The sequence below is a fragment of the Triturus cristatus genome, chromosome 4_2 (genome assembly GCF_964204655.1).
Source record: "Triturus cristatus chromosome 4_2, aTriCri1.1, whole genome shotgun sequence".
Classification (NCBI taxonomy): domain Eukaryota; kingdom Metazoa; phylum Chordata; class Amphibia; order Caudata; family Salamandridae; genus Triturus; species Triturus cristatus.
The window spans coordinates 212,658,558-212,684,040 of record NC_140586.1 but is presented as its reverse complement, the minus strand read 5'-3'; the positions used below and the strand labels follow the sequence as shown (position 1 = coordinate 212,684,040).

At 47.8% G+C, this 25,483-nt stretch overlaps 1 protein-coding gene across 1 annotated transcript in view; it reads right to left on the bottom strand.

Moving 5' to 3' along the window:
• The window catches only part of LOC146833422 (SUN domain-containing protein 2-like), an 83,805-nt gene extending 59,241 nt beyond the window's left edge, over positions 1–24,564 (bottom strand). The window contains exon 1 of the mRNA XM_085600071.1: positions 24,479–24,564. Coding sequence (XP_085456197.1) covers positions 24,479–24,545 — 67 coding nt within the window. The 5' untranslated portion in view covers positions 24,546–24,564. The remainder of the gene's footprint in view (positions 1–24,478) is intronic.
• Positions 24,565–25,483: the final 919 nt, after the last annotated feature.

Genomic DNA, 25,483 nt, shown 5'->3' with positions numbered 1-25,483 from the left:
ATGATTATAACTGGAGGGTGCTACACCATATCAGAACAGTGTGCGTCGTGTGAGCATCAGAGGGGGGCATAGTGAGGGAACCCTGCAAGATCTGAGTGGATACAATGTAGCAGAGCACCAACATACTATTGAGTCTCCTGAATTTTCTGAGGAGATAGTGTGATTATTATTTTTTTAAAACTTTTTTTATTGCATTTTTCAAATGTGTCAAAACAAGGCATGAATACTCACGTCACATTGCGTAGCAATACACAATGGCCGCGCAGGGTAGGCCTGGAGCAGAGCGTATATGTTGATCAAATCTACACATATGTGTGAACGGACCAGGCACAAAGACAAGTCAGAAGCAATAGTACAATTCACAGGGTTACACATAATTGATACAATCAATATATCGGTAAATGCTCTACCCCGGGTCCTTCGGACGTCAGAATCCCATCCTCCTCTTCTTCTTACCCCACCTCCAAACAATAATATTTAATCCACGGAGCCCAAATGTTTAGAAACTTTTTAGGACAGCCCCGGGCTTTATATGTCACTTGTTCCACGACCATGTATAAGTCCAGGCCTGCCCGCCATTCGTCGACAGTAGGTATTTGTGGAATCCCCCAGTGTTTAGCTATATCACGCTTGGCCACCACCAACCCCTGGTTGGCAAAGACAAGTTTGCGCCTCAGGATGTCTAACTCTGTTGGAATTCCCAGAAGGACAAACCTTGGCTCCAATTCTATTTGGACTTCCAATATACAATTGAGCTCCCCCACAATCAATCCCCAATAAGCATGTATTTCAGTGCACCCCCATAAGGTATGTATGAACGTCCCCGACTCAGTATGACATTAAAGACTCTCCTGGCTCTCGGCTCTTCCTATTGCGTGCAATTTGGCTCTGTCTAAATATTTGCGATGTAGAGTGTGGAGTGTGGGGAAGGAGGCCAATACACCATGGTCAAGGACATCGCCAATTTTAGTGATCCCTATCAGATCCCACTGCCCAAAGCCTCTCAACTTTCCAATCTCTTTCAGCCTAGTCCCTTCCCACAATTGGGTTTCCCTGGTGCATTTTTGATCCCATTTCATTTGTCGCTCTGCACTCTTCCACGCCTCCACCATTCTCTGGGTTGCCTGGAGTAATCTACTACATCCCTTACCCCATACAGATAGTGAAGATAGGAGTGGTCTCTAAACTGCAGGCTTTCGAGCCTATATGTTGGATGTTCCCCAGGCGCATGGATCCATTCATTAATGGCAATAAGGTGAGCCGCTGTATAATAAGACCGAATGTCTTGCAAAGCCAACCCCCCATTATAGGGATTACGCTGCAGAGTTAAAAGTGCAATACGTGCATGAGCCCTATCCCAGAGGAGTAAACATAACTCACTATCAATGTCCTTAAATATCAGATCCGGAACCTTAATGTAGGTATTCTGAAGTATGTAAAGCAACTGTGGGAGTGTTACCATTTTAAACATGGCAGCCCTGCCCATAATAGTTAAGAGAAGCTTCCGCCATCTCTTAACATCTTCCTGAAAGTTTAAAAAGACCCGCCGAATATTGCGAACCAGGCTGGTGGTCTCGTCTAAAGTAATGTAGAGACCAAGATAAGAGAATCCGTCTGTGGACCAGTGGAAGCAACTATGGAAAGTCCGATTCTCCACCGTCCCCCCACTGGGTACAGGGTGGACTTAGACCAATTAATCCTGTATCCCACATGATATCCATAGGTTTCAACTATTCCCAGGATCTGAGGGAGCGTCTCCGCCAGATTTGTCACATACAACAAAATATCATCTGCATATAACGATATACATTCCTCCGCTATCTGTCGGGAATCATCGACAAAGCCCCCCAGCCCGGGAGAGGCCCTAACAACACAGGCCAGAGGTTCCAAAATAAGTGCAAACAACAAAGGGGAGAGTGGGCAACCCTACCGAGTCCCCCATTGAATTGGCCAGGGTTTGGAAAGAGCACCGTTCACCCTAACTCCAGCCTCTGGCGCATTGTACAACAAAGCCAACCACTCCTGGAATCCCAAACCAAAGCCAAACTTCTCCAAATCTTTTCTCATGAAGGGCCCATGGATGGTGTCAAAAGCTTTTTAATGCGTCTAGTGAAAGCAGCAAATGAGCCTTCTCCCGAACCCTGACCACATCCATCCAATTAGCTACTCTTCTTAGGTTATAACACGTGGCCCGTGTCGGCATGAAGCCCGTCTGGTCTCCATGTATCAAAGAAGGAATAACGGACACAAGGCGTGTCGCCAGAACAGTGGCCAGGATTTTGGTTTCAATGTTTAACAGTGAGATGGGTCGGTGTCACCCACAATCATCCGGGGGCTTCCCCTCTTAAGGGATCACAACCACTGTTGCCAGCCGGAGGTTCGCCGGTAGTATTCCTTCTTCCTTAGAGGCCTGTGTGAGAAAGTGCCATCTTTCTTGCATGGTATGCTCCCACTGAATTGCTGATGTACTTTGACTGAGTGTGCCCTGGGCTCCTGCAAATCAGGTGCCCAGGGCCTGTGTTCCTTCCCTAAAACTGCATTGAAGCCTAAACCCAATTGGCATCTCTGGCCACGTCAGCCCCTGGTAAATGGTACCATAGGTACCCAGGGCACTGTGACCAGAGAAGGCCCCTAAGGGCTGCAGCACGTATTGTGCCACCCTTAGAGGCCCTGTACCCTGACACACACACACTGCCTTTGCAGGTTGAGTGTCTGGGTGCAGAACAAAACAAAGAGACGAAATGGCACACATCCCTGTGTGCCAAGGCCACAAGCCACTGCCCTGGCATACATCAGTCACCCCTCTAGGTGGGTGCCCTATGCCAGTGGTGAGGGTACAGGTGCATGAGCCCTGTACCCCTACAGTGCCCAGGTCCATTTCTTGGCCCTGTAAGTGCAGTGTGGCCATTAAGAGTATATGGTGCTGGGAGGTCGACATTACGAACTCCACAGCACCATGATGGCTGCACTGAAGACTGAGAAGTTTGATATCAAAATTCTCAGCACATTAAACCCATACTGATGCCAGTGTGGGATTTAATGTAAAAAGCATGACAGAGGGCATCTTAGAGATGCCCCCTGAAACTAACCAACAACCAGCGTCCTGACTGAGAGGCAGCCTAGGCTGCCACCCAGCATACATGTTGCTGGACCCCTGGGTAGAGAGCCATCCGCTCTCGTGGGCCTGCAACAATGCACATCCTGGGCGAGGTGCTAGGCCTCCTCCCCCAGGATGGGCAGGGCAAGCTTCAAAGGCATGTCGCCTTTGTGAGCTTCTCCAGGCCACTTGCTGTACTCAGCAACTGGCCCCCACCGGTTCTGACCCCCACTCTGGCGGGAAAACCCAAGTGAGGAAAGGGGGTGTGCCAGCCTCTGCCAACCCCACCCCTCAGTTGGGGGAGGCGAGGTGAAGCCCAACTCCAGGCTCTCGCCATGTTGAGGATGGGGAGCCCTACCCAATCCTGCCCCCTCCCACTGGAGAGTGGCAGAATAGGAGGTGTACCCACCCCAGGGAAGAGACCCATTGGTCCCTGACCTTTACCTACCTGTAACGCACCTAAATTTATTATTTAGGGGCACCCTGAACCTTCCTTCCTCAGATCACGATTCCAAAACAAGAAGAAGAACAAGAAGAAAGAAGACCTGCCCTGCAGCTGCTAACAAGAGGATGACACCAACTGACTTGGCCCCAGCCCTACAGGCATGTCGACCCTCGAACCTGCTCCTGCTAAATCCCACCGTCTCCTGTGGTCAGCAACCTCGAAAACCCCGGAGGACCTGACTGCCTTGCTCATCTAAAGACTTGGACTTCCACGAGCAGTGGTTCTGCTCAAACAGCAAAAACAACAGTTGATGGACAGAATGCAGAACAATGTCATACATTCACCCCAGTCCAGAGATCTGTGCCTAAATCCACCGTTTTTTTGCTCACCATGCCGTTCCAGTTTGAACCCAGCCATATGCAAATCAGTCTTGACCCTGTGCCTCATGGGTACAGTCCAGCCCGAACTGCCAAGCCAGGTCCTCCCTGGACTGGAAACAAGCATCCTAGGACCGGTTTCGGGGTTTCACCCCTCTTCAGCCAGGATAGCTTGATTCCAGTAGCATGGAGAGCACGGGACCCACGTCTGGGCATACCCTTCCCACTCGGGGTGACAAATGCAAAAACAACAGTTGATGGACAGAATGCAGAACAATGTCATACATTCACCCCAGTACAGAGATCTGGGCCTAAATCTATCGTTTTTTTGCTCATCATGCCGTTCCACTTTGAACCCAGCCATATGCAAATCAGTCTTGACCCTGTGCCTCATGGGTATAGACCAGCCCGAACTGCCAAGCCAGGTCCTCCTTGGACTGGGAACAAGCATCCTAGGACCGGTTTCAACAGCAACACACCCCCTGGTGCCAGCCAGGAACCGCGAATCCAGCACACTCCGCACCCTCCGAGCCCGGCCTGTGCCTGAGGGAACAAAGACCACGAGAATGTCCCCCCGGCGACTGTGACCCAGAATCCAGCACCCAAGGACCCTCCTCGACGCTCCTGACGACGCCTGCAGCCTCAACTCCAGGGACCCCCCAACCGCGACCAGCAGAGGGTAAGATTTTCCGACGCCAATAGACACCCCTGCACCCAGTGCCCTGCGGCCCCCTGTGCCCAGCTCCTGGGTGCCTACCTAACCTACAGCTTCCCAACTTACCTCTCGAAGTGGTGGTCGCACCTGAAGAATCTCCGTCCCCGAGCTTGCAGCCTTTGTTCATCTTGCAGCTTCTCCACTGAAATACATTGAGCGCCCGACGGCTCAAAAGCACCCTGTACTCAGCCGCCCGAGTGCCCCTGGAAGTGCAGCATCTGTCCTATTCTACTTCCCCACTTGCCCTGTGTAAGTGACCAGGAGCCCAGCTCCCACAGCTGCGTGGTCTGTCTGCAAGCAGCCACCAACCTATGGCTCCCTGCCCGCCATAGGCTAACATTGGGCCTACTCTCTCTGCACCCGGCTACCCCTGTTCCGCTAAGGGTGTAACAACTGTACCTACCTGACTCTGGGAGACCACTGAGTCTATGCCCAGAACCTTAACTCTGCCAGTCGAGTACTTACCTGAAAGCCGATAACCTACATTTTCTCCATAGGGTAACTTGAAGTGTCAAGTTTTGAAACTTTGAAATATTCACTTAAAATCACCCAATTAACAAAAACGAAATTACTCACCTGTTACCAGGAGAGATCCCAGTGCTGGATCTTGGTGCCCAGCACTGACCCTGAAAAGTAATTACAACTGCAATTTTCCAATAACCAAACTTTCCTCCATAGGATAACATTGCCTGGTTTTTGCCAGAAATTCTTCAAAGTGTCGATTTTTGAAACATACAAATAATCCTTAAAAATCACCTGTATAACAAAAACGATTTCTTTCAACTGTTTACAGGAGATGCACCAGGGCTGAATCCAGGATCCAACCCCGAGTAAGAAAAACCTATGCAAAGTAATTGATATTGCCTTTACTTAAAGATTCCCATTGAGCTCAAGGTTATAATTGTGTTTAACTTGTGTTGCCTATTGCAACAACTGTAACTATTGCATTGAAAAGTCTATTGCTTATTGAAAGTATTCAACTAGAGCATTTCATTCTGAGAAAGTATTTTGATACCTAATTGTGGTTCTAAAATAAAACAACTATATATTTTTATATACAAAACAATTGGCCTAGAGTTCAGTTCTTGAGTGTGTGAGACCATTTGCTGACTGAGTGTGTACAACAAATGTTTTACACTGTCCTCTGATACTGCCTTACTCCTCGAACAAGCTACCACTTTAGAGAGTAAGGTTATATTTAACTTTAACCTCTGCCAAACATCTGGGGACTGTTGGACTCTGTACACACTTTACCTTACCTTGGTGCAGTATATACAGAGCAACTTTCTTACAGCCTGGAACATCTTAAGTAGGTGCGGAGCCTGCAGGGAGCTATACGCTTTAAAAAATTCCCCCGGAAGGTCGTTAGTACCCGGGGTCTTCACTGCCTTTAGTCCACCAATGGCCTCCGTGACCTCTGCTAGAGTGAGATCCTCATCAAGCTTGTCTCTCTTCTCGGGGAGCAAACAGGGGAGCTCAACCTGCTCAAGGTATTGGGCTATTTGTGCCTCGGAGGCTTGCATCTGGGATGCATATAGCTTCGAATAATAACGAGCAGATGCTTCCACAATGTCCTGATGCGCGGTATAGGTATTTCCCTGCTCTTTGATAGATAAGACCCATCTCGACTCCTGCTCCTTCCTGCCCAACCACGCTAGTAATTTACCCGCTCGATCACCAGTCTCGTATAATCTATGTTGGACTGCGAGTTGATGCGCCCGTGCCTCTTAAGTGACTAGCGCTTGATATTCCCGCTTAGTGATATCCAACTGCCGGTGTGTATGCTCACTCAGGGGATGGGGACTCCCTTCAAGTTCCAGCAACCTATGTTCCAGCGCCAGTGTCTCCTGAAGTTCCCACCTGTTTTTGTGAGCTATAATATTTTGGGCTCTATCGCGTATCACAGTTTTAAACGCCTCCCAAAAAGTAACCGACGATTGCACGGAACCCTAATTTTCTTTAAAACAAGGGTCAGTGTCTACCCTAAGTTCTGTCGCAACTTTTTCGTCCCTCGGTGCCCAAGCGTTCAGCCTTCAGGTCGTGCCCTGACTCTTCCGTTGTTACCCCCCCCCCGCAGGAGCAACGGTGACTGATCAGAGATTCCCCAGGCTAAATATCTTGCCTCCTCGATTTGGTCGATCTCACCAGCTGGGGCAAGAAGATAATCCTACCTAGAAAACACACTGTGGTCCCCAGAAAAGTATGAATATGCAGGCGTGGATGGATGATGGCGTCTCCAAAGGTCAGTGAGCACAAGGGCCGCCTGGAACCTAGCTAATGCCATAGTCTCTTATCGCCTAGAACGCGGCAGCGAACGATCTAGGGTAGGATCACTCACATCATTAAAGTCGCCTCCTATCAAATGTGTCGCGGGACCGGACTGCAACAGGAGTTCGGACAACTTATCCAGCGTACGCTGCTCGAGACGCGGGGAGTGTAAACACTGACTATCAACCAGCATTTGTGATTCCAAGTACCCTGAACCGCAACATATGTGCCCTCTGTGTCTTCCCATCGTCGAGTGACCCCGAAGGGGAGTGATCGTTGGATTAAAATCGCTACTCCCCTTGATACTCTGGTGAAACCCGCATGCGCCAGGGTAATGTATTGCCCCCTACCAAGGAAAGCGCAGTGTGGCCCCATATGGTGTGTTTCCTGTAGTAATAGGATGTCCGGTTTCTGCTTCTTGATATATTTTAAGACTAACCCCCTCTTGATTTTACTGCCTAGTCCATTGACGTTCCACGTCAGGGCTGAGAACCCGTCGACCACCATTGTGTAAGGTGTATCGAAGCCTCCCGCACCCTTCCAGGGCCCCCATCACAGCCCGCACCATGCCAGCTTGCCTCAATGTCAGTATTCATGCAACTTACCAAAACAGAACAAACCCCTCCCATCACCCCAAACACATAGTCCAGAACAGTTAGCAGTGTCCATCTTACCCCCCTCCCCACACTCTGCAGGTACCCCCACCACCCCCAAACTTGTCAATATGACAACACTGGTGCAGGTAAACTACCAAAAGATCTGTAGCCCACCCTCCACCCCCTCCCCATCAACTATAAAGCACTACAAAAAGAGACAACCCACTGTATACTTCCCTTTCATGCAGCAAAGGTTCCGAATGTCCTTTATTCCTCAGGGACAGTACAGCGTCTCTGGGAGGGCGCACGGCCCCATCACTTCATTCCTCCTCGCCATTGTTCGGATGCTGCAACGCGCTAGCTTCCCCACCCAGGAGATCCGAGCCTGAGGCCTCCAACTGCTGGATATTTTCCACAAGAGGGTGTGGAGCATCCGAAAGTCGGGATTCAAGGTTTCTCCGAGCGATCAGAGTCTCCATGGCCGCTAGACCTCATAGAGGTTCTTGATGCGCATTCCAGGGCTGTGACGACGTCTGAATCCGATATGGTGGCTTTGCGATCCCTGGGCCTCAGGGATGTCCCCGGCATATTCCCAACGGAATTCCGGTGCTTGAGCATTCGTCTCCGCCTCTTCACTTGAGGCCTCTCCCAGCCAAGACTGGGCTGCTTGGAGGCAGACAGGAGAGCAGGGGAAGGCAACCCACGTCGTAGCCGAGGCCGTTCCTCGATCCAGGACCACGCCTCCTCCGGTGTCTGGAAGAACTGCGTGGTACCCTGGAAGATAACTTTGAGTTTGGCTGGGAACAGCAACATATATTGGATCCCAAGGGCACAAAGTTTCACTTTTATGGGGTCAAAGGTGTGTTGTTGTTTTTGAACATCACGCAAATAATCTGGGAATACCATCCCTCTTGTGTTCTCACATTTGATCTCCCCTTTCTTCCGCAGCTCCCAGAGTTTAAGATCTCTGTCCTGAAAATTCAAGAATCGAGCTATCAACGGCCAGGGGGGGGGAGCCCCTGGCTGCGGCCGAACCCCAGGCATCCTATGCACCCTTTCTATGACTAAGCTGGAGGAGAAATGCGCTTCAGGAAGGGGATCCTTAAGAAAAGTCAGGAGAAAATGTCCTGGATCGGAGCGCTCCGCGATCTCCGGAAAGCCTATAAAATCACAGGTTATTTCTGCGGGCCCCGTTTTCTGCATCGACTTTCCAGAGCACGTCCTTCACTGCCGCCTGAAGGACCTTCACATCTGTATGCGTGGTCTGCGAAGTGTCCTCGAGCTCCGAGACAAGTTGTTCAACTTAAGTCACTCTCTCGGAAACCTTGCGCAGGTCTTGCCGCAGAAAGGAGACTTCCGTCTGCACCTCCGCCAACTTGTCCTCCAGGCTCCCCTGAGATGCGCAGATCACCAGTAAGATCTCCTCCGTGTCCAGTCGGGGGGCTCCCTCCACCACGCAGGAAAAAATTTCGTAAAGCGGTCCAGCTTTCCCTGCTTAGCCGTCTTGGGTTCTTTGTCTTTTGCCATCGTGGCTAAACACTATGCAGACCGACGACGCCAGTCCCTCCCAGATGAAACTCCCAGGAGAGGGGATGGACGGAGGGAGGGCCTCTCCAGCCCCACAGCACAAAGACAATCTGGATCACTGTGAAATAGGAAGTCCCAACCAGGCCAATCGCAAGCCCGGCACATCCAGTGACCCAATACAGGGGGAAGGGGGGGCAACAGCACCTCCCAAGTTGTAGATCCTCAGCAAAGTGGATCGCTGTCCCAATTGCCTCCCGGCCCCACACAGTGCATCCAAGAGAGCAGGAGAATAAGCTTTCCCCCACCTGGTGCCCCCAACGTTGAAAGGCGGCGCAGCTGTACCCCTCTAACCGTCTGCCCAAAGAGCCACAGGGCCAACAGCCGGGAATTCCAAGTAATGGTGTCGTAGAATGAGTTCCAATGGGCCACGAGCATAATCAAGGCTGTGTTATGCAGCTGCATCAGAGACAGAAGGCACAGGGGGGGCGCACGCCCATCATCCGGGGCTCCTCTCCAGCTGCTTACGCAGACCCTCATTCCAGCTGCTGAAGGCACAGGGCTCCTCTAGCCATTGAGGCAGATTGTCTTTTGCCTTTGCCCCCCACCACTCCACAGGCCCAGAGAAAGAGTCTAGGAGGCATCCACCAGCTCCCGGGCACCTCAAAGTTCAAAAGGAGCAGGGCGGTGCTCAATGCCACTGTCTCCAGTCGTACCAACGCGGTGTGCGCTCAAACGAGGTGCGCCACTCACCGCCGCCTCCTGCAGGGTCTTGCGTAGAGGTTCCGGGACTCGAACGCCTCTCTGCAGGGGCTCCCGGCTTCACCTTATGTTCTTCACAGCGGCCCTCACAGTCACAGGGCCTCGCTGCAGCTCCGGCGCGGGGCAGACGTCTCTCCGCGGGCCCCCGCCTCCACAGACCAGCGAGCACCTCAGCCGCAACGAGAGTCCCCGGGGCGCGAGCAGAAGCTGCTGGTCCCGTCGCCACCACAGGAAGCAGAGCGGGTCACTGCATCCGCCTCTCGGGCCACAACCCTCGGTCGGCCAACACAGCCGTGTCTGGGGAGGGTCCCACCGCGTCGGCCCAAAGCTTCCTGCGATCTGTCCCGGCCGCCATCTTAAAGTCGCGTGCCGAAAGTCGCGCCAAAAAGGCTCCGATTTCAGCCGGTAAGAGTCCCAAAACTCCCAGGCGGGTGCACTGTAATGTTCTGCCTTCCCCCCACAGAGATGGACTGCAGCCAATGCAGGTTTACACCTTTATTTTCTTAAATACACTTCTTACACCTAAGAGCGCCGGGCAGCTGCCTCCGAACGCTTCGTTTCTTTTCTCGCGTCTCGCGCGCTCTTCGCGAATGCGCAGACGTGCCCCATATGGCCGCCATGCGAATGCGCGTAATGACGTAGTGCCCGGTCAACTAGACCGCGACACTACATATCTCCCCTTTTTACACCACACACAAAACTATATACATAACTGAGTAGGGGTTACCATTCATAGTCTGTTACTCCAGTTCATAGTCCTTAAGCTTGGCTGGTCTCACCACCGCTCTCCCAACTCGGGTGTATCTTACCGGGGTAGTGTGTCCTTCTTGCCCCTCTGCTGCGACAGGGCTTCCCCTTCTTCCTTCTAGGGTACCTTTCCCTTCTCTTCCTCCTTTTTCACCCTCTTCCCGGGTCCTTTCTTCCCTATGTTGTCCTTCTCGTTCATCCTCTTCGTTGATATGATCTTCCTGCATACTCTCTCCCTTTTCTCCGTTCGGTGTTCCTTCTTCATCCCTCACGTCCTCTGGGGCTGTCACTCCTTCATTGTCCTCTCGGGGCCACTGTATGATTTTGCTGCACTTGGGACCATTTGTTCCCATCACTGAGTAGTGCCGCTCTGTCATACACCTCTTCCACTCTCAGGGGTGGGGAGTATTTGCTGTCTCCCTTCCTCTTGAGAACTGCCAGCTTTACTCTGACCCACTCCCCTTTTTCCAAAGCTGTCTCTTTCACGTTCTTTCTCTTGTTGTAATGGTCAGTATATATCTTCTGCGCTTTCTCCAGGTTATGTTGCACCACTGCAGGTGACCACTTGCTTGTGATTGTCTTCTCTTGCCACGCGACATTGTCTTTCGTGAAGGGCTGCCTTCCACGTAAAATTTGAAACGGGCTGTACCCCGTGCTAGTGGGGGTGATGCGGTATGCCCATAGTGTGCTTAGTACCTCCTTTTCTCAGTCCTTGCCCCCGGAGATGGCTGCCTGTATAGAGCCCATTATCACCCTATTGAACCTTTCCACTTGGCCGTTGCTGGCCGGGTGATATACCGCCGTGTGTTTAAGTCGTATGCCATTTCTTTCTGCAAATCGGTTCCATTTGTCCGAAGTAAATTTGGGTCCGTTGTCGCTTATAATGGCTCTGGGGATGCCTTCCCTTAGGAATACCATTGTTAGGAATCGGATGATTGTCCCTGTGTCCATTTCTTCTTGAATGTGTACTTCTGGCCACTTTGAGTATTTGTCCACTATCACACATATGTACTTCGGAATACCTATGTTGTCAAGTACCGGCCCCAAGATGTCTACCGCCACTTCTTCCCAGGGATTACATGGGTTCGTAAACCTCCCTAGAGCTGGTCTCATGAGTTTCAGAATTTTGTCAGCTCCTTGGCACTGCACACAGTCTCTGACATGCCTCTCCACCTGTAGGTCCATGCCTGGCCACCAATATGTCTGTTTAGTTAGTGCTTTCGTTTTCACGATTCCCAGGTGCCCCTAATGTATTATCTTCAGAAGATGTGGTATTATCTCTGCTGGTGGTACCACGCGGTTTCCTCGGTATACGAACACCCCATCATTTCCCACCGACAACTCGTCTCTGACTTCATAAAATTGCCGAATTTGGGGCTTTTGGTGTCTCCTATCGGGCCACCCTCGCACTATGCATTTCTTGACTTCTTCCAGATCTCCATCTGCTCCGTAGGCTTCCTTCCATTCTCTCCTGCTTATTGCCCTTTCCGGATCCTTCGTCAAGGCTACCATCTCCTCATCTTCTTCCGTGCCCGTGGTGGCACTCCCCTTTGCCACCGCCCTGCTGAGATAATCCGCTATCTTGTTCCTTGATCCTGGTATATATTCCACATCATAGCGATATTCCAATAGTTTCAGTGTCATCTTCGCTATTCGGGGAGTCGCGCCGGCATGGCCGCTGGACGTTAATACTTTCACCAGGGGTTTGTGGTCTGTCTTCAGCAGGAATCGCGTGCCCCACATGAACTGGCGATACTTCCCCATGGCCCATACTGCGGCCAGCATCTCTTTTTTAATCACGCTGAACTTTTGTTCTGAATTCGTCAGTGATCTGGATGCAAAACTGATCGTCTCCTTCTTGCCATCTTGTCTCTCTTGCATGAGCACTGCTCCCAACCCCTTTTCACTGGCATCTGTCATCGGAATCGATTTCCCTAGGGGATCGTACCCTTGTAGCGGGATAGCCTGGCTTATTTCTCGTTTGACTGTGTCAAACTCTTCTTGCGCTTCTTCCTTCCATGCGAACGCTGTTTTCTCCCTCGTGAGCTGCCTCATGTGGTGCGATTTCGTGGCAAAGTGTTGGACGAACTTACTATAGTATTCCGCCATCCCTAGGAAGGATCGTACTTCCTCCTTGGTGGCGGGTGGAGGCGCATCGCGTATGGCTGTCACGTTCCCCTTCTTTGGTGTTATCCCACTCTCTCCGATTTCGTGCCCTAGGTAGGTGACCGACGACATGCCGAAATGGCACTTCTCCCATTCTGCTGTTAGTTCGTTATCCTCCAGGATCCTAAGCACCGCCTCCAGCTTCTCGTTGTGGTCTTCTTGTTCCTTCCCCATCACTAGGATATCGTCTTGGAAGTATTGTACTCCCTCTATGTCCTTGAACAGTCGGGCCATTAGCTTTTGGAAGACTGCCGCTGCCGATGCCAACCCAAAGGGCATGCGGCAGAACTGATAGCACCCGAAGGGAGTTATGAAGGACGTCAGTTTCTTACTCGTGTGGTGCAGGACTACCTGATGGTAAGCTGACTATAGATCGATGGTGGAGAACCACTTCACTCCTCTTGTTCGTGCCAGCATCTCCTCTATGCGTGGTAGCGGGAACTTCTCCACCACAATACACTTGTTGAGTTCTCTGAGGTCCACACATAAGCGCACCTTGCCTGACGGTTTCATGGCCACCACTAACGGTGCCAACCATTCCGCGCTATCAATGGGTTCAATGATCCCTTCTTTTTCCAGTCGGTGTAGCTCCTGTTGCACTGCCTCTCGCACAGCAATCGGTATGTTCCTCACTTTGTGTGTGACCAGTTGGACGTTCTCCTTCAGCACTATTTTGTGTGTAAATTTTTCCAATTTTCCTTTCTTGTCTCCAAATATTTTCGGGTGCGTGCTTCGCAGTCCCACTGCCTTTGACCATTTTCCTTCCAACGCTACTAACACTTGTGTGTCTCCTCCCGGATGCAGTTGTATGCCCAATTCCCCTTGGTCCATCCTCCCCAGGACCGAGGGTCCCTTCTCTGCAACGTACAATTTGCACTGGGCGCTGCGTTCTTTGAACTGGAAGAGCAGTCTTCTAAATTCCACCATTGGGATAGGTTCCCCCGTGTAAGTGACAGGCCATATGTCGGGTGGTTCCAGATGCGGGCCTACTGTCGGTTCAAATTTCGCTTCCCACACCGACCTTTGGACGATCGTGTAGGGGGACCCTGAGTCTGCTACTATGGTGATTTCTACTCCTCCGATGTGGATGTCGCACTGGGGTTTTCGAGCTCTTCTGCCGTCGATACCTAGTACTTGGTCTTCCACGCACAGGACTTCGTCGTCTTCTTCCTGGCCCTCTTCTTCCTCTCCTGGGTCTTGTGCCACATATTTCACCGCGCGCTGTTTCCACTTCCTGCGACACACTTTCTCGTAGTGGCCGACCAGGCCGTAAAACGCGCACTTAGCTCTGAAGGCGGGACAACGTTTGTCGTGCGCCGCATGGCTCGGGCTCCCGCACCTGTAGCCAGTGGCGTCACTAGGGTTGGTGTCACCCGGTGCGGGTAACTCATGGTGTCACCCCCTCACGACTTACTGCATGGACCTCCTCCACTCCGAGTCCGGCTTCCCCCTCATTTCAGGGTGTGCCTGGTGGTTAAACCAGATTTAACAGGTGGATGCGTTTTCTGCCAGGCAGCTGTCCACCATGGTGGAGTCGTGTGACAATGACACCGTAGTTGAGCCTCCCAGCCAGGCATGGACATCGGGGGGGAGGTGCTCCTACAAGCTATTCCAAATAAAGGTCTCAGTTCAATAGCACATAAATGCCCAATAAAGGGCAGCCAAATATAGCCCCCGCCCCCCTTCCTGTACTCTTATGGGAGTGACAGAAGTAAATGGTCGGTCTGAAAAATGATAGCGCCACAGATTCACCCCTTGTGTCGTCTTCACATTTCAAATTACAGATGGCTGCCAGGACACCAGGTCACATGATAGTGAATTTTACAGCACATTTTTCATTACATATTCAAATTGTATCAACTTTCAAAGCACAGTAAATAGTAGATGATGACCTTAAAGAACATCAGGTTACCCACCCAGTCATATGTACCCATAGACATTCTTTCAGAGAGCACCAAAAATAGACACAAGTAGTGAATCAGAGGGAACAAAGTAAAAGTGAGACCAGCCCCCACATGGCGTGTAGCGAGCAAGCGCAGCGAGCAACCACTACCAGGGGGAGTTTGGGGGGTTGGACTTCTCCACCCCAAGAAAATTCGAGAGACAGAAAGGGCAAAACAAAGCATTTTTCAACACATTGATCATTACATATTAGATTGTATTCACTTTTAAAGCATAGTAAATGATTACCTTATAGAGCACCAGGATATCCAGTCATAAATCACAGACATTCCTACAGAGAACACTAAAAAATGAAATGTCGAGCATGAAACATGAATTTAAATATAACCAATTTATTCTTCTACCACCCAAATCTGTGTAGACAGTGAGCGCCCAGCCGTGCCTCAGCAGACAGAGACCCCTATGCCTGTTAACAACAGTGTGATAATGACTCATTAATCAGGTTGTACAGTGGGCTACCTGCTAGTCAACAGTTTATTGGAATTTATCATATCATAGGTATGGTACTTTATACTGGTGTGGTGTTCCGGCAACATGATATATCAGTGGTCGAAGAGGGGGGAAAAAAGTAGGGGAACTGTGGGTGGAGAATCAGAGGGCGGGAATAACCCAAGGATTGGATCAGTGGGCGGAGCCAGAGGTGTGGCCAGAATGCGCAAACATCCCTATTTTTTGTATTTGGTTTGACTGCCCAGTTTAATCAACCAATGGATACACATGATTATTTAAGGTTATAATGAGTTATTGACAGTAAAATGTATTCACAAAGTGAGATATACTTCTAATCACAGAATGTCCCCAAATACAATAAAAAGCACACGCCATTTGTCTCCGAGCCATGGAGTTGCTGTCATCAGCACTTCTCCCTTTTCCACAACAGCAGTTCAAACATGAATGGCTAAAAATCCTAGTTTGCAAATGGTTTCTAAATAATAATGGCTCTGCCATATTTGCCTCACAATGCAAGATCTGCAGCATGATCTGACCATTTAAACGAATAAATTGTTTGTAGCTCAAACGTATCAAAAGTTAATAAAAAATGTGACTTGTGTTGCTGCAGAGTAGATGACAGTTAATAACTCACTGTTCTATGTTAGGATTTTAACTTATAAACTCCAAGTAACAAAAGGATCTCTCTGACAAAAGCAGTAGCCCACTGGCCTATTTACATTATGTGCACCTTGTGATCTGCATGGTACATGTTCTTTGCAGCAGATACATTAACCCTCTGAGCTACCTTTCCATGAGTCAAATTTTCCATTAGACAAAATTCCGATCTCTCTCTACGTAGAACATTAATCACCAGAGTCATCATGACATTTTTATTGTTACCGAAAATTACTGGAGGCCAGGAAGGAGGCAGCAAGCACTTTTAAAACCATAATATACTTGCAAAAATGATGCCTCCACCTAAAGTCAGCACCTGCTGCGGTCACAGTGGTTGCGCCACCCTAGAGCTGGCCCTTATCAAGGGTCCTGTGATCTCAGTGACAGGGTCACTGTTGTTCTAGGGTGTGCTGCTTCATAGGCCTGCCCTCAAGACTGGAGGTGAACTTCAGTATGAATAGTGGTGGACAAGCCTTGAAAGTTAACCTACACTTGTCATGCTACGGTCTCCCTGCTGGTGCTACGACACCGGGGCTTCTAATATAAGGTCTAGCATGAGATAGTGCTCTCTCAGTAGAGTGGTCTGATGGACTGGTCATGAAGGCTGAACCTGGTTCCCCAGTTCCAAATTCAGCAGCTCTGGCCATAGTGCCACATCCTCTTCCCCACACTGAACATCATTCTGCCCCACTGAGAAAAACTCACACTGCCTTCAACTACAACCCAATTGTTGCCAGCTATAAACACCTGGATGCGGCTCAATTGAAATTACACACTGGGCAAGAGCAATATGTGGCCTACATTTACAACAAAAAAAAGTGACAGCATCCTGGAAAAAGCAAACAATCATAGGGGATGCAAAATTTCACAAACCATGTGAAATGTAAGCAGGAACAACATGGTTACCTTAACGCTTTTACACTCACTGTTCTGAAATCAGTGAGGGCTTTTGTCTGAAAAGTTAAGGACATGACTACAGGGCCCTGAATGGACCTATTTCAATGGCCATTGCTTATATCCTTACAAAACGTAAGCAGTATGGTAAAAAAAGACAACATCCCTAGATGCAGAGCAGCAGTACAAATTTTGTTTTTCAATCCTCACATTGCATGTACCTCCAGGATTGGTGCACTAGTTCTAAGCCCAGGGAAAACAAAGCCAAGACAACAAAAATAGCGCTTCACTGGCAAACTCTGTAAAAGTGGCGCTAATGTGTTTGGGTGTGAATACAATAAATCTGGCCAGTTTGCTACCACTCTGTCTTACATTATTTAGTTATTCATTTTTCATATTTTTAAACTTTTATTCACGATGCTGCCCTTTGGAATTAAATGACAGAAAAATACGACATTGATTTCCATTCCAGCAAAAGTGATTTTCTTTTTTGGAACCATTTCACAGGGAAGCAAATAAAAGAAAGGAGAGGAAAGAGAGTGAGTGAGAACCCCGTCTTGCAGGCAGCCACTATTTTCAGTAAGAGTCAGACTAGAGAAGAACTGCCGCGCTAGCAGGCGTGACTGAGGCCTGAAGTTATTTACAAGAAGAGATACACACAGTATAACACCCTTCGAGGTACAGACACGAGCGGAGATCCGCATAACCGCGGCCTGACCACCATGATCTGCCAGCTGGGGGATGGGGTCAGGAAGCAGTTTAGGGGTCAGTCACTATTTCTGCAATCAAGCCAAGTGGGTGCGCACAGATCGGGAAATTACTTGTGGAAATCTCAAAGGTCTATCCAATTCCAACCCGGAAATGTCATAAATATTTCCCTCTTGTGTCTTCAGAGCTCTAAATCCGCCCACTCCCACTCGCGTTTATCTTAGTTTAAGAAGATATGAGGCATGTGTACCTCGCATCATGCGCACCCTGCCAGCAACAGCACAAATATTCCTATAGTGGAGCATTAAAGCCATCACAACAGCATGCAGAAGGATATACACCCTACACCACACCGGTTATCTTGTTAATGGCATTGTGGACTCAAATAAGACCTCATACTCTCAGTTACCCCATGTACATACTCTGAGAGGGGTAATGCACATGCCAGCATTCCCAAACGCCAAATACCTGAAATGCAAAGACCTCACATAACACCAAACATAAACACAACAGCCATATGTTAAGCGCATTCACACTGGTAATGTTTCAGGTCAACCAACCAGAAATCAGATACAAGTCCTCGACAGGGTCCGCCAAACCAGGCTGTAGTGTACAGGTACGCTAATGTCTCAGTGGAGCCAGACTTCTGGCAAAAAAGGCTCTACAAGTATCTGGGACATAACATGCAATTGTCCAATAGCAACTTAATTTACCATGCTGACGATGCCCTCAGCGGCTCCATGTGGGGGGGGGGGGGGACTACGACGGTCGGTGGCAAACCTGCTGAGACCTCCTCCTCGACCCTCGTGATGCAGAGTCGCGTCCGCTTAGGGCCCAATGCGCATGCGGGTTTCCCGGCCCGGGCCGGATTCAAATTTAGGATCACTGCACCCCTCTAGTGACGATGCCGAGGCGCGCAGACGCGGTGGAGGAGGAGACAGTGCGCACTGTGACTGTGCACAGGCACCTCCTCCTCCTGAAAGCAAGTTAGATTGCGTTGCGCGCGGGTTGCGTTCCTCTGCACACACACCGGCCCTTTGGTGTCACCCCATGTGAGGGTGTCACCCGGTGCGGTCCGCACCCCCCTAGTGACGCCACTGCCTGTAGCACTTCGACGTTCCTTCTTTGTCCTGTTTCCACATTTGTCCCGGCTTTCCTTTCCCTTTGTACGTTCCCTTATTTTCTCCTGGCGCCGGTTTTCCTCTACCATATTGGTCGGCATCTTCCACTTTGTTTATCGTTGGTCTCGGGCCTGGTCTTTCTTCGCTGCGTCTGCGCAGTGCTTGGTCAGTTCTGCTCTTTTCACGATGGCTATCACATCTTTTAACGTAGCGTCTCCGCTTGCCCACAATTTATCCTGCGCCGTTTTGCTTGTTGTGTGCATGACAATTTGGTCCTTTATAAAGTCGTCGTGTAGACCTCCGAACTTACACGTTATCGCCAGCTTCCTTAGTGCCGTCTATCGTTTCTCCCGCTTCTTGCTTCCTCTGCTGGATATTGTAATGGTCGATCGATGTGCAGACTGCAGGGCGATAGTGGTTGTCTAGATCTTCAATGGCGTGTTTGAACACATCATCGTCCGCTGGTGGACGGGTGACCGGTGTTAAATTTTGGAATACTCGTATGCCTTCTGGTCCCAGATTATGCAAGAGTACCCTTTTCCTCCGGCTGCAGGAGAACGCTTCTTCATTCTCGTCTTCCAGTGCTTCAAGGTAATTTTTGAAATATTCTCTCCAGTCCTCCCATTTCATTTGAGGCTCCCCTGGTCTTGGTAGGAACGGGACCGGCGTCGTTAGCGCTGATGCCTGTGCACACATCTTGATTTCCGCCTGTTTCCTGGGACTACCTGGTGCTTCCGTCCCTTTTCCCTTTCTTTGGGTCGTCTGGGCCTCTTCGGTCCCTTCTGCGCCGTCCCTCCCTGATTCCGCCAGGGCCTCTTCTATCTCTCGCCCCTGGGTCGCTTACCGCGCTTCCTTGCACTTGGTTGGCACCCCTGCTTATTCTTGTGCCTCCCTCTGGCTCGCGTCTGCCACTGCCGCGCTCTCTCGGTGTCCTCGAGTCCGTCCTGTGACCCCCTGGTGTTCCTGCCCCTGTAGGGCGTCGTCTCCTCCGGTTCTCCTGCTGTTGGGGGGCTTCCTCTCTCCTGGGTGTCCTTCAGGGTCCTCTGCGTCCCATCCTCATCGCCACTGTAATGTTCTGCCTTCCCCCCACAGAGATGGGCAGCAGCCAATGCAGGTTTACACCTTTATTTTCTTAAATACACTTCTTACACCTAAGAGCGCCGGGCAGCCGCCTCCGAACGCTTCGTTTCTTTTCCCGCGTCTCGCGCGCTCTTCGCGCATGCGCAGACCTGCCCCATATGGCCGCCATGTGAATGCGCGTAATGACGTAGTGCCCGGTCCACTAGACCGCGACACTACATGCACCACCGCCTGCTCGGTCATTTCAGCTACAGGTGTGGTAAATTAATAGCGAGGAGAGACAGGATTAGGTCAGGATATGAATCGGGGCCAGCGAAGCTCACAGTAGCGCAGCTACCCGGCCATGCTGTTAGCCACGCCCCAGAGATAGTGTGATTATTGACATCGTACTCTCACTAAAATATATTATATATTATAAATGGGTGATTTTAATTGCATTTAGACAAGCCTGGATAGTTCTCGGGCCACAACTGGGCCCTTGGGTAGGTCCTCTTAGGCATCTACATGGTAGCATAGAAACACTTAAGTTGATAGGAATTTGGAGAGCACAGCATAGAGATAGGAGGCTATTCTTTTTACTCCCCAACAGAAAACTAATTTTGCCAAAAAAGTTTGACCTTATTCATCCAGAGCAGATAATGGAATATGGTGAAGAGATATATATCTCAATCACATGTTGTAAGACTAAGCCCCTCTGTCTAATGGATCGCTCGGTCAAGGATATATTGCGCCAGTACCACAGTGGAAATTTCAAGTACGCGCGTTACAAGACCATGTATATAGAGAGGAAATCAGAGAAAACATTAAGGAACTCTTCAATGTAAATACTGGATCAGTGGAGTCAGCTTGAACTCTGTGGGAGGCATTTAAGGCAATTATTAGGGGGAGATGAATTAGAGCGACGTAAGGGGTGAGGAAATCTCTCTAGATAGAAGATAAGATTAATAAATAAAAAAATTAAATTGCCGCAATAGACAGACAACCTATGATGGCACCAGAGGACTGGGACTCCAGACAGACAGCACAAGAGGACCTAGAACAGGCAAGGCATAAATTAGGGAAATCTGACTACAGATCATACCCTGAACAACATAATGAGCAAGGAAATAAAGATGGGTGCCTACCGACTTCGTTAGTGAGCAGAGAAAAGGGGAGTAACACGTTGTGGCAATTAAAATTGAGGAGGGGCATGTTCTCATGAATCAAGATGATGTCCTCTGAAGATTTGCAGAATTTTATACCACATTATACAAAGGCCAGGCTATAGCATATACTGTAAGAATTGTTGCTTTGCTGAATGAAGCCCAGCTGCAGACCTACATGATACCCTTAATGCACCCCTAGATAAAACAAATATTAAATGGACTATTAAAGATCTGAGAACTGGTAGGGCACGCAGAATGATGGCCTGCTGGCCAGGTTTAATCAGGAATATAGTGTACTGCCAATTCCTCCAGCGTTAGGATAAGGATTAAACATTATAAATTTAGTTTTGTTAATATTGAGCTCAAGGCCCAGAGTGCTACAGAAACTTAAGAAATGGTCAAGTATTGCCTGTAGATCACAAGAAGTTTAGGAAATTAAGAGTATGCCGTCTACAAAGTGTCTAGTTTTTGTGTGGGTCCAATTTAGGTGCATCATTGCCAGGAAAATCAAGCGCTTTTACTAGATCATTGATGTAAAGCGTAAACAGTATTGGTGCCAGCACACAACCCTGATGGACGCCAGTCTCCATCTTAGACGGGTTTGTGAGCTTTTCTTTGTTCCCATATCTAACACGGGCAGTGTTATGGGCATGCAAACTGATTAAGACAGAAAAAAGTTTGGCAGGGAAACCCATCTGCTTCTAAACTTCCCACAGTTTAGCTCTAGGGATAGATTTGAATGCTGATCTATGATCGAATGTCCTTTTTCAAACGTTACACACTGACAGTATAGGCTACAAATGCGTAGGATTTGATTCACTGTACTGACCCTATTTCTAAATCCAGCCTGCATATCAGAAAGAATAGTGTTATCCTTGACCCAATCTATCAGCTTCCCTATAATGAGAGGGGAACAAAGTTTCTGAGAGGTATCAATAAGGCTGATGGGCCTGTAATTCCCTTGGTCATCTTTACTGCCTATTTTATAAATCGAGACAATCTGGACTTATTACATGAAGCCCACTTTGTGGTGTTAGCGAAACCTGAAAAGGATCCTTTAGACTGAGTCATACAGGCCAATGTCCATAAGTAATATGAATGCCAAAATATTAGGGAAAATTCTAGCTAGAAGATTAGCTAAGACAGTAGAGACTATTTCAAACAGATCAGGCTGGATTTGTGGGGGGGTCGTACGACAACTACGAACATAAGAAAGGCATTTCTTGTAATGGAACATGCCACAACAATAGGCAAGAATAATGCAGTTGTAAGTTTGGATGCACATAAGGCTACTGACATAAAACAAACACTTGCAGAATAAAATCTGGGGCATGATTTCATGAGATGGGTGGACCTCATACACTGGGGTCGTGACACGGGTGACAGTGGACAACAGAATATCAGGAAGGTGGGCAGTGGAGAGGGGTATGATATAGGTGTGCCCCCTTTCCCTATTGATCTTTGGATTGATAACTGAACCACTCACACAACTGGTAAGACTTCGGCATGCAGACATTCTGGTAAAGGTTAAGCACATTTTTTTTTAACTGTATGCGGACATCCTTCTGACATTCAGAGATTTGGTGGGCACCTGGGGAAAGATAGAGTAAGTGAGGTGTCACTCCGCTTTAGGCACAACCTGAATAAGTCTCTTTTATACCCCATGAATGATGGACAATGGATAACATCCTAATTTACAAATCCAAACCTACATTTGGGAATGCCTTATTTAACTCCACTTTTGGAAAATTGATATTTGATCCTAAATAGCAAATGAAATTCTCTTGTCTTATAGCAATGATCTAAGGCAATTATCCTTTTAAGATTTTGTTGAGAGGACGCAACGGTGATCACCAGCACACTGACACTACATCTGGCAATAAATTAAGCTTCTGGGTGATCATCAATACGATAATCTCAAGTGAGTCTATTTTTGAGAGATTTATTTGAGTGCTGATAATTTAGGCATATGGTCAATGGTATTTATACTTAACCATAATTTAAATTATTTCTGGTCACAATGAAGAGAACCCTTAAATCTGGGTGCTGCGATCTTTTTCTATGGTTAGTGGTTTATATATTTAACCAGAAATTAGTTTTTTTTCTGGTTACAATGATGAGGACTTATAGATCTCAAATTGATAACTAATTAGTGGCCATACCTTGGTATAATATTCTTAATCCAATCACTGAAAGAGTGATTACTAAACTTTAATAGTAAACGATTTCCTGCTCCTTTCCAGTATGAATCGAAGGCATTAATTCCTTCAAAGTCTTTATCTAAAAGACGCTACATTGGTTATAATAGAGAAACATCTTGGTGATCTTCAAAAAGACAATTCCAAGTGAGTCTATCTTGACAATTTGATTTTGGTACTGCCTTTTTTCTTTAGACTGTTATTGGTAGAGACATTCAACCAGGAAGTAATTTATTTTTCTGGCCATATTGAAGAGGATCCTTAGATCTTGATAGGAGAATTTCTCATTTATAGTTAGCTTTTGATAAACATATCTATTGTCTCAATAATGGTCGATTGAACATGTGCAATTTGAAAACTTTAAGACTAACAATGGAATCTATGTTGTATTATCCATGTCTGACTTTTAGCAATTGTAGTCACTTTTCAAATTTATAATGCTGCTGTGTTTCATTAACCAATCAATTTGTATTTGTAATATTATATTGAGATTGTATATAGGCAGGGAGTCTTTGATGAGAGGTAACAATTCTCTTGGATCATTGAAGTTTGTTCATTCCAAGGTTGATTTGTTATGGCTGTTTTTGTATTTCATGTCCATCTAGTCTTTGCACCTAGGTTTTACGAACATTTTGATGTATATGCGATATTTTAAGTGACATACGTTTTATTATTGTTTTTTCAGCCCTGATAAAGTCCATGTTGGACGAAATGCGTTGGGCTGAATAATAGGAAAATATGAAATCTCAAGACCCCTTGCACTCCATTTTTGCATGTATTTTGTGGATCCCATAACATTTTGCATAATTTGAGGAAAAAAAATGTTTAATTACATGCTTGTGCATAAATAACCTAATTCCGATAATATGATACTGGATCAACGATGTGGGTTCTTCTGAGAGGATAGGTTCGAGCGAAACAATTGAATGTTATTGATGGAAAAACCAATAATGAATTGTTTTAAAAAAAAGAAACCTAAAGCCATAGAAAGCATTTCTTCAAAATGACCACCATACAAACATGCACACGAGTCTCTCCCCTTTTACCCAAACACCTAAAATGCTCACCATACATTATCCTGCCTAAAGTATGTTCTCTTAAAAACTCAGCCCTAAAAACTTCCTGTTAAAACATCTTCAATAAAAACCTGCACTTAAAAACCCATGCACTAAAATGTTCATTTCACAACTTCCTTAAAATTCTCCTAAATCAAACCCTTTACCCTCTCTGTAGAAATAAACTCCAGCCAGGTTACATTATTGTATTAGTAAACTCCAGATTATAAATCTCCTTTAAAAATGTTAAATGTAAGCCCCTTCACTACACAAAATTCCCCTTGAAGTCCAAAAATTAAAAATAAAATTCCTCTGGAGAACTGTACCCTGAAACCCTCTGTCCAAAATGCCCTTTTAAATCTCCTTAAGTGATAGCCACCATTCAAAGATGACCCTCTCTGGTTTGCCCTACAAACATCCTTCAAAGCATGCCCCTCAAACTGTCTGAATTATGCTGATCTCCCTTACCTCACCCCTTTGATTTCCCATAGTGCAATCTGTTTGTTCATACCAGCTTTGTACAGGGCATGGTCCACTGCAGCCTCATCTCCTCCTGCACCTGGTGGGGTCAGTGGCATCGACAAAACTGATGCTGGAAAGTTCTAGGTAAGGTGAGGAGTTAATGTGAGTTTGGTAGAGTGTGTTTACTCTCCTCTTTCCAACATATATACATGCATCTGCCTAAATCTATCTTCTTATTCCTACTGTCATTCTCTCCATTCCATCGACACAACTTTCTACCGGTCTACTGCAGATCCTACCTCTGCTTCCCTCCTCAGCTCAATATCTATATCCCACTTCACTTCCTTCTCTCATGGGATCAGACATTAGATCTCAACCTGCTGCTCCACTAATGGTCAAATTCCATATCCCACTCTGCCACCAATCTCCTGATGTTCATTTACAAATCCAACTACTACCACCAATTGCTTCCCAAGAGCCATTTCCACATCTCACCTCATGCAGCCACTATCTTTGGGTGTTTTATTTCTAGATTACATACCCGTCATGTATCTCCACATGGATTCAATTTACAGAAGGCAGACATGACAACTCGCCTCCTAAGTTCACTTTCTAGATTCCACTCATGTACCCTTGTGATTAACTTGCATAGTTTCATTTTGGTACTGCTGTCTTCCCAGAGATTTATGCCTGTTTTCTTGCACAGCAGAGCTAACACCTTCCTCGGGTATTGGGGCTAAAACAAGGCCAAGTTTGGACTTGAGCTTCAATAACGGACTAATCACTGATAAATGCCAGGAAAAAGTGAGCTCTTCAGGCCTCTCCTGAATCTCAGGAGGTTGATTCAGCCTTGAGAGAAACTGGAAGCAGGTTCCACTTCTGAGTAGAAAGTATGTCTGCAGAGTGTTTTATGGCAAAACCTAGGAACCATTAAGTTACAGTGAGAAGGTGACTGCAAAGTGCGAGTGGGAAGATAATGCCTGAAATGGGACTTAAGGAGAGAGCTGTTGGTGAATAACCTGCTTTATGAACCAGGCATTGAAATGCAAACATA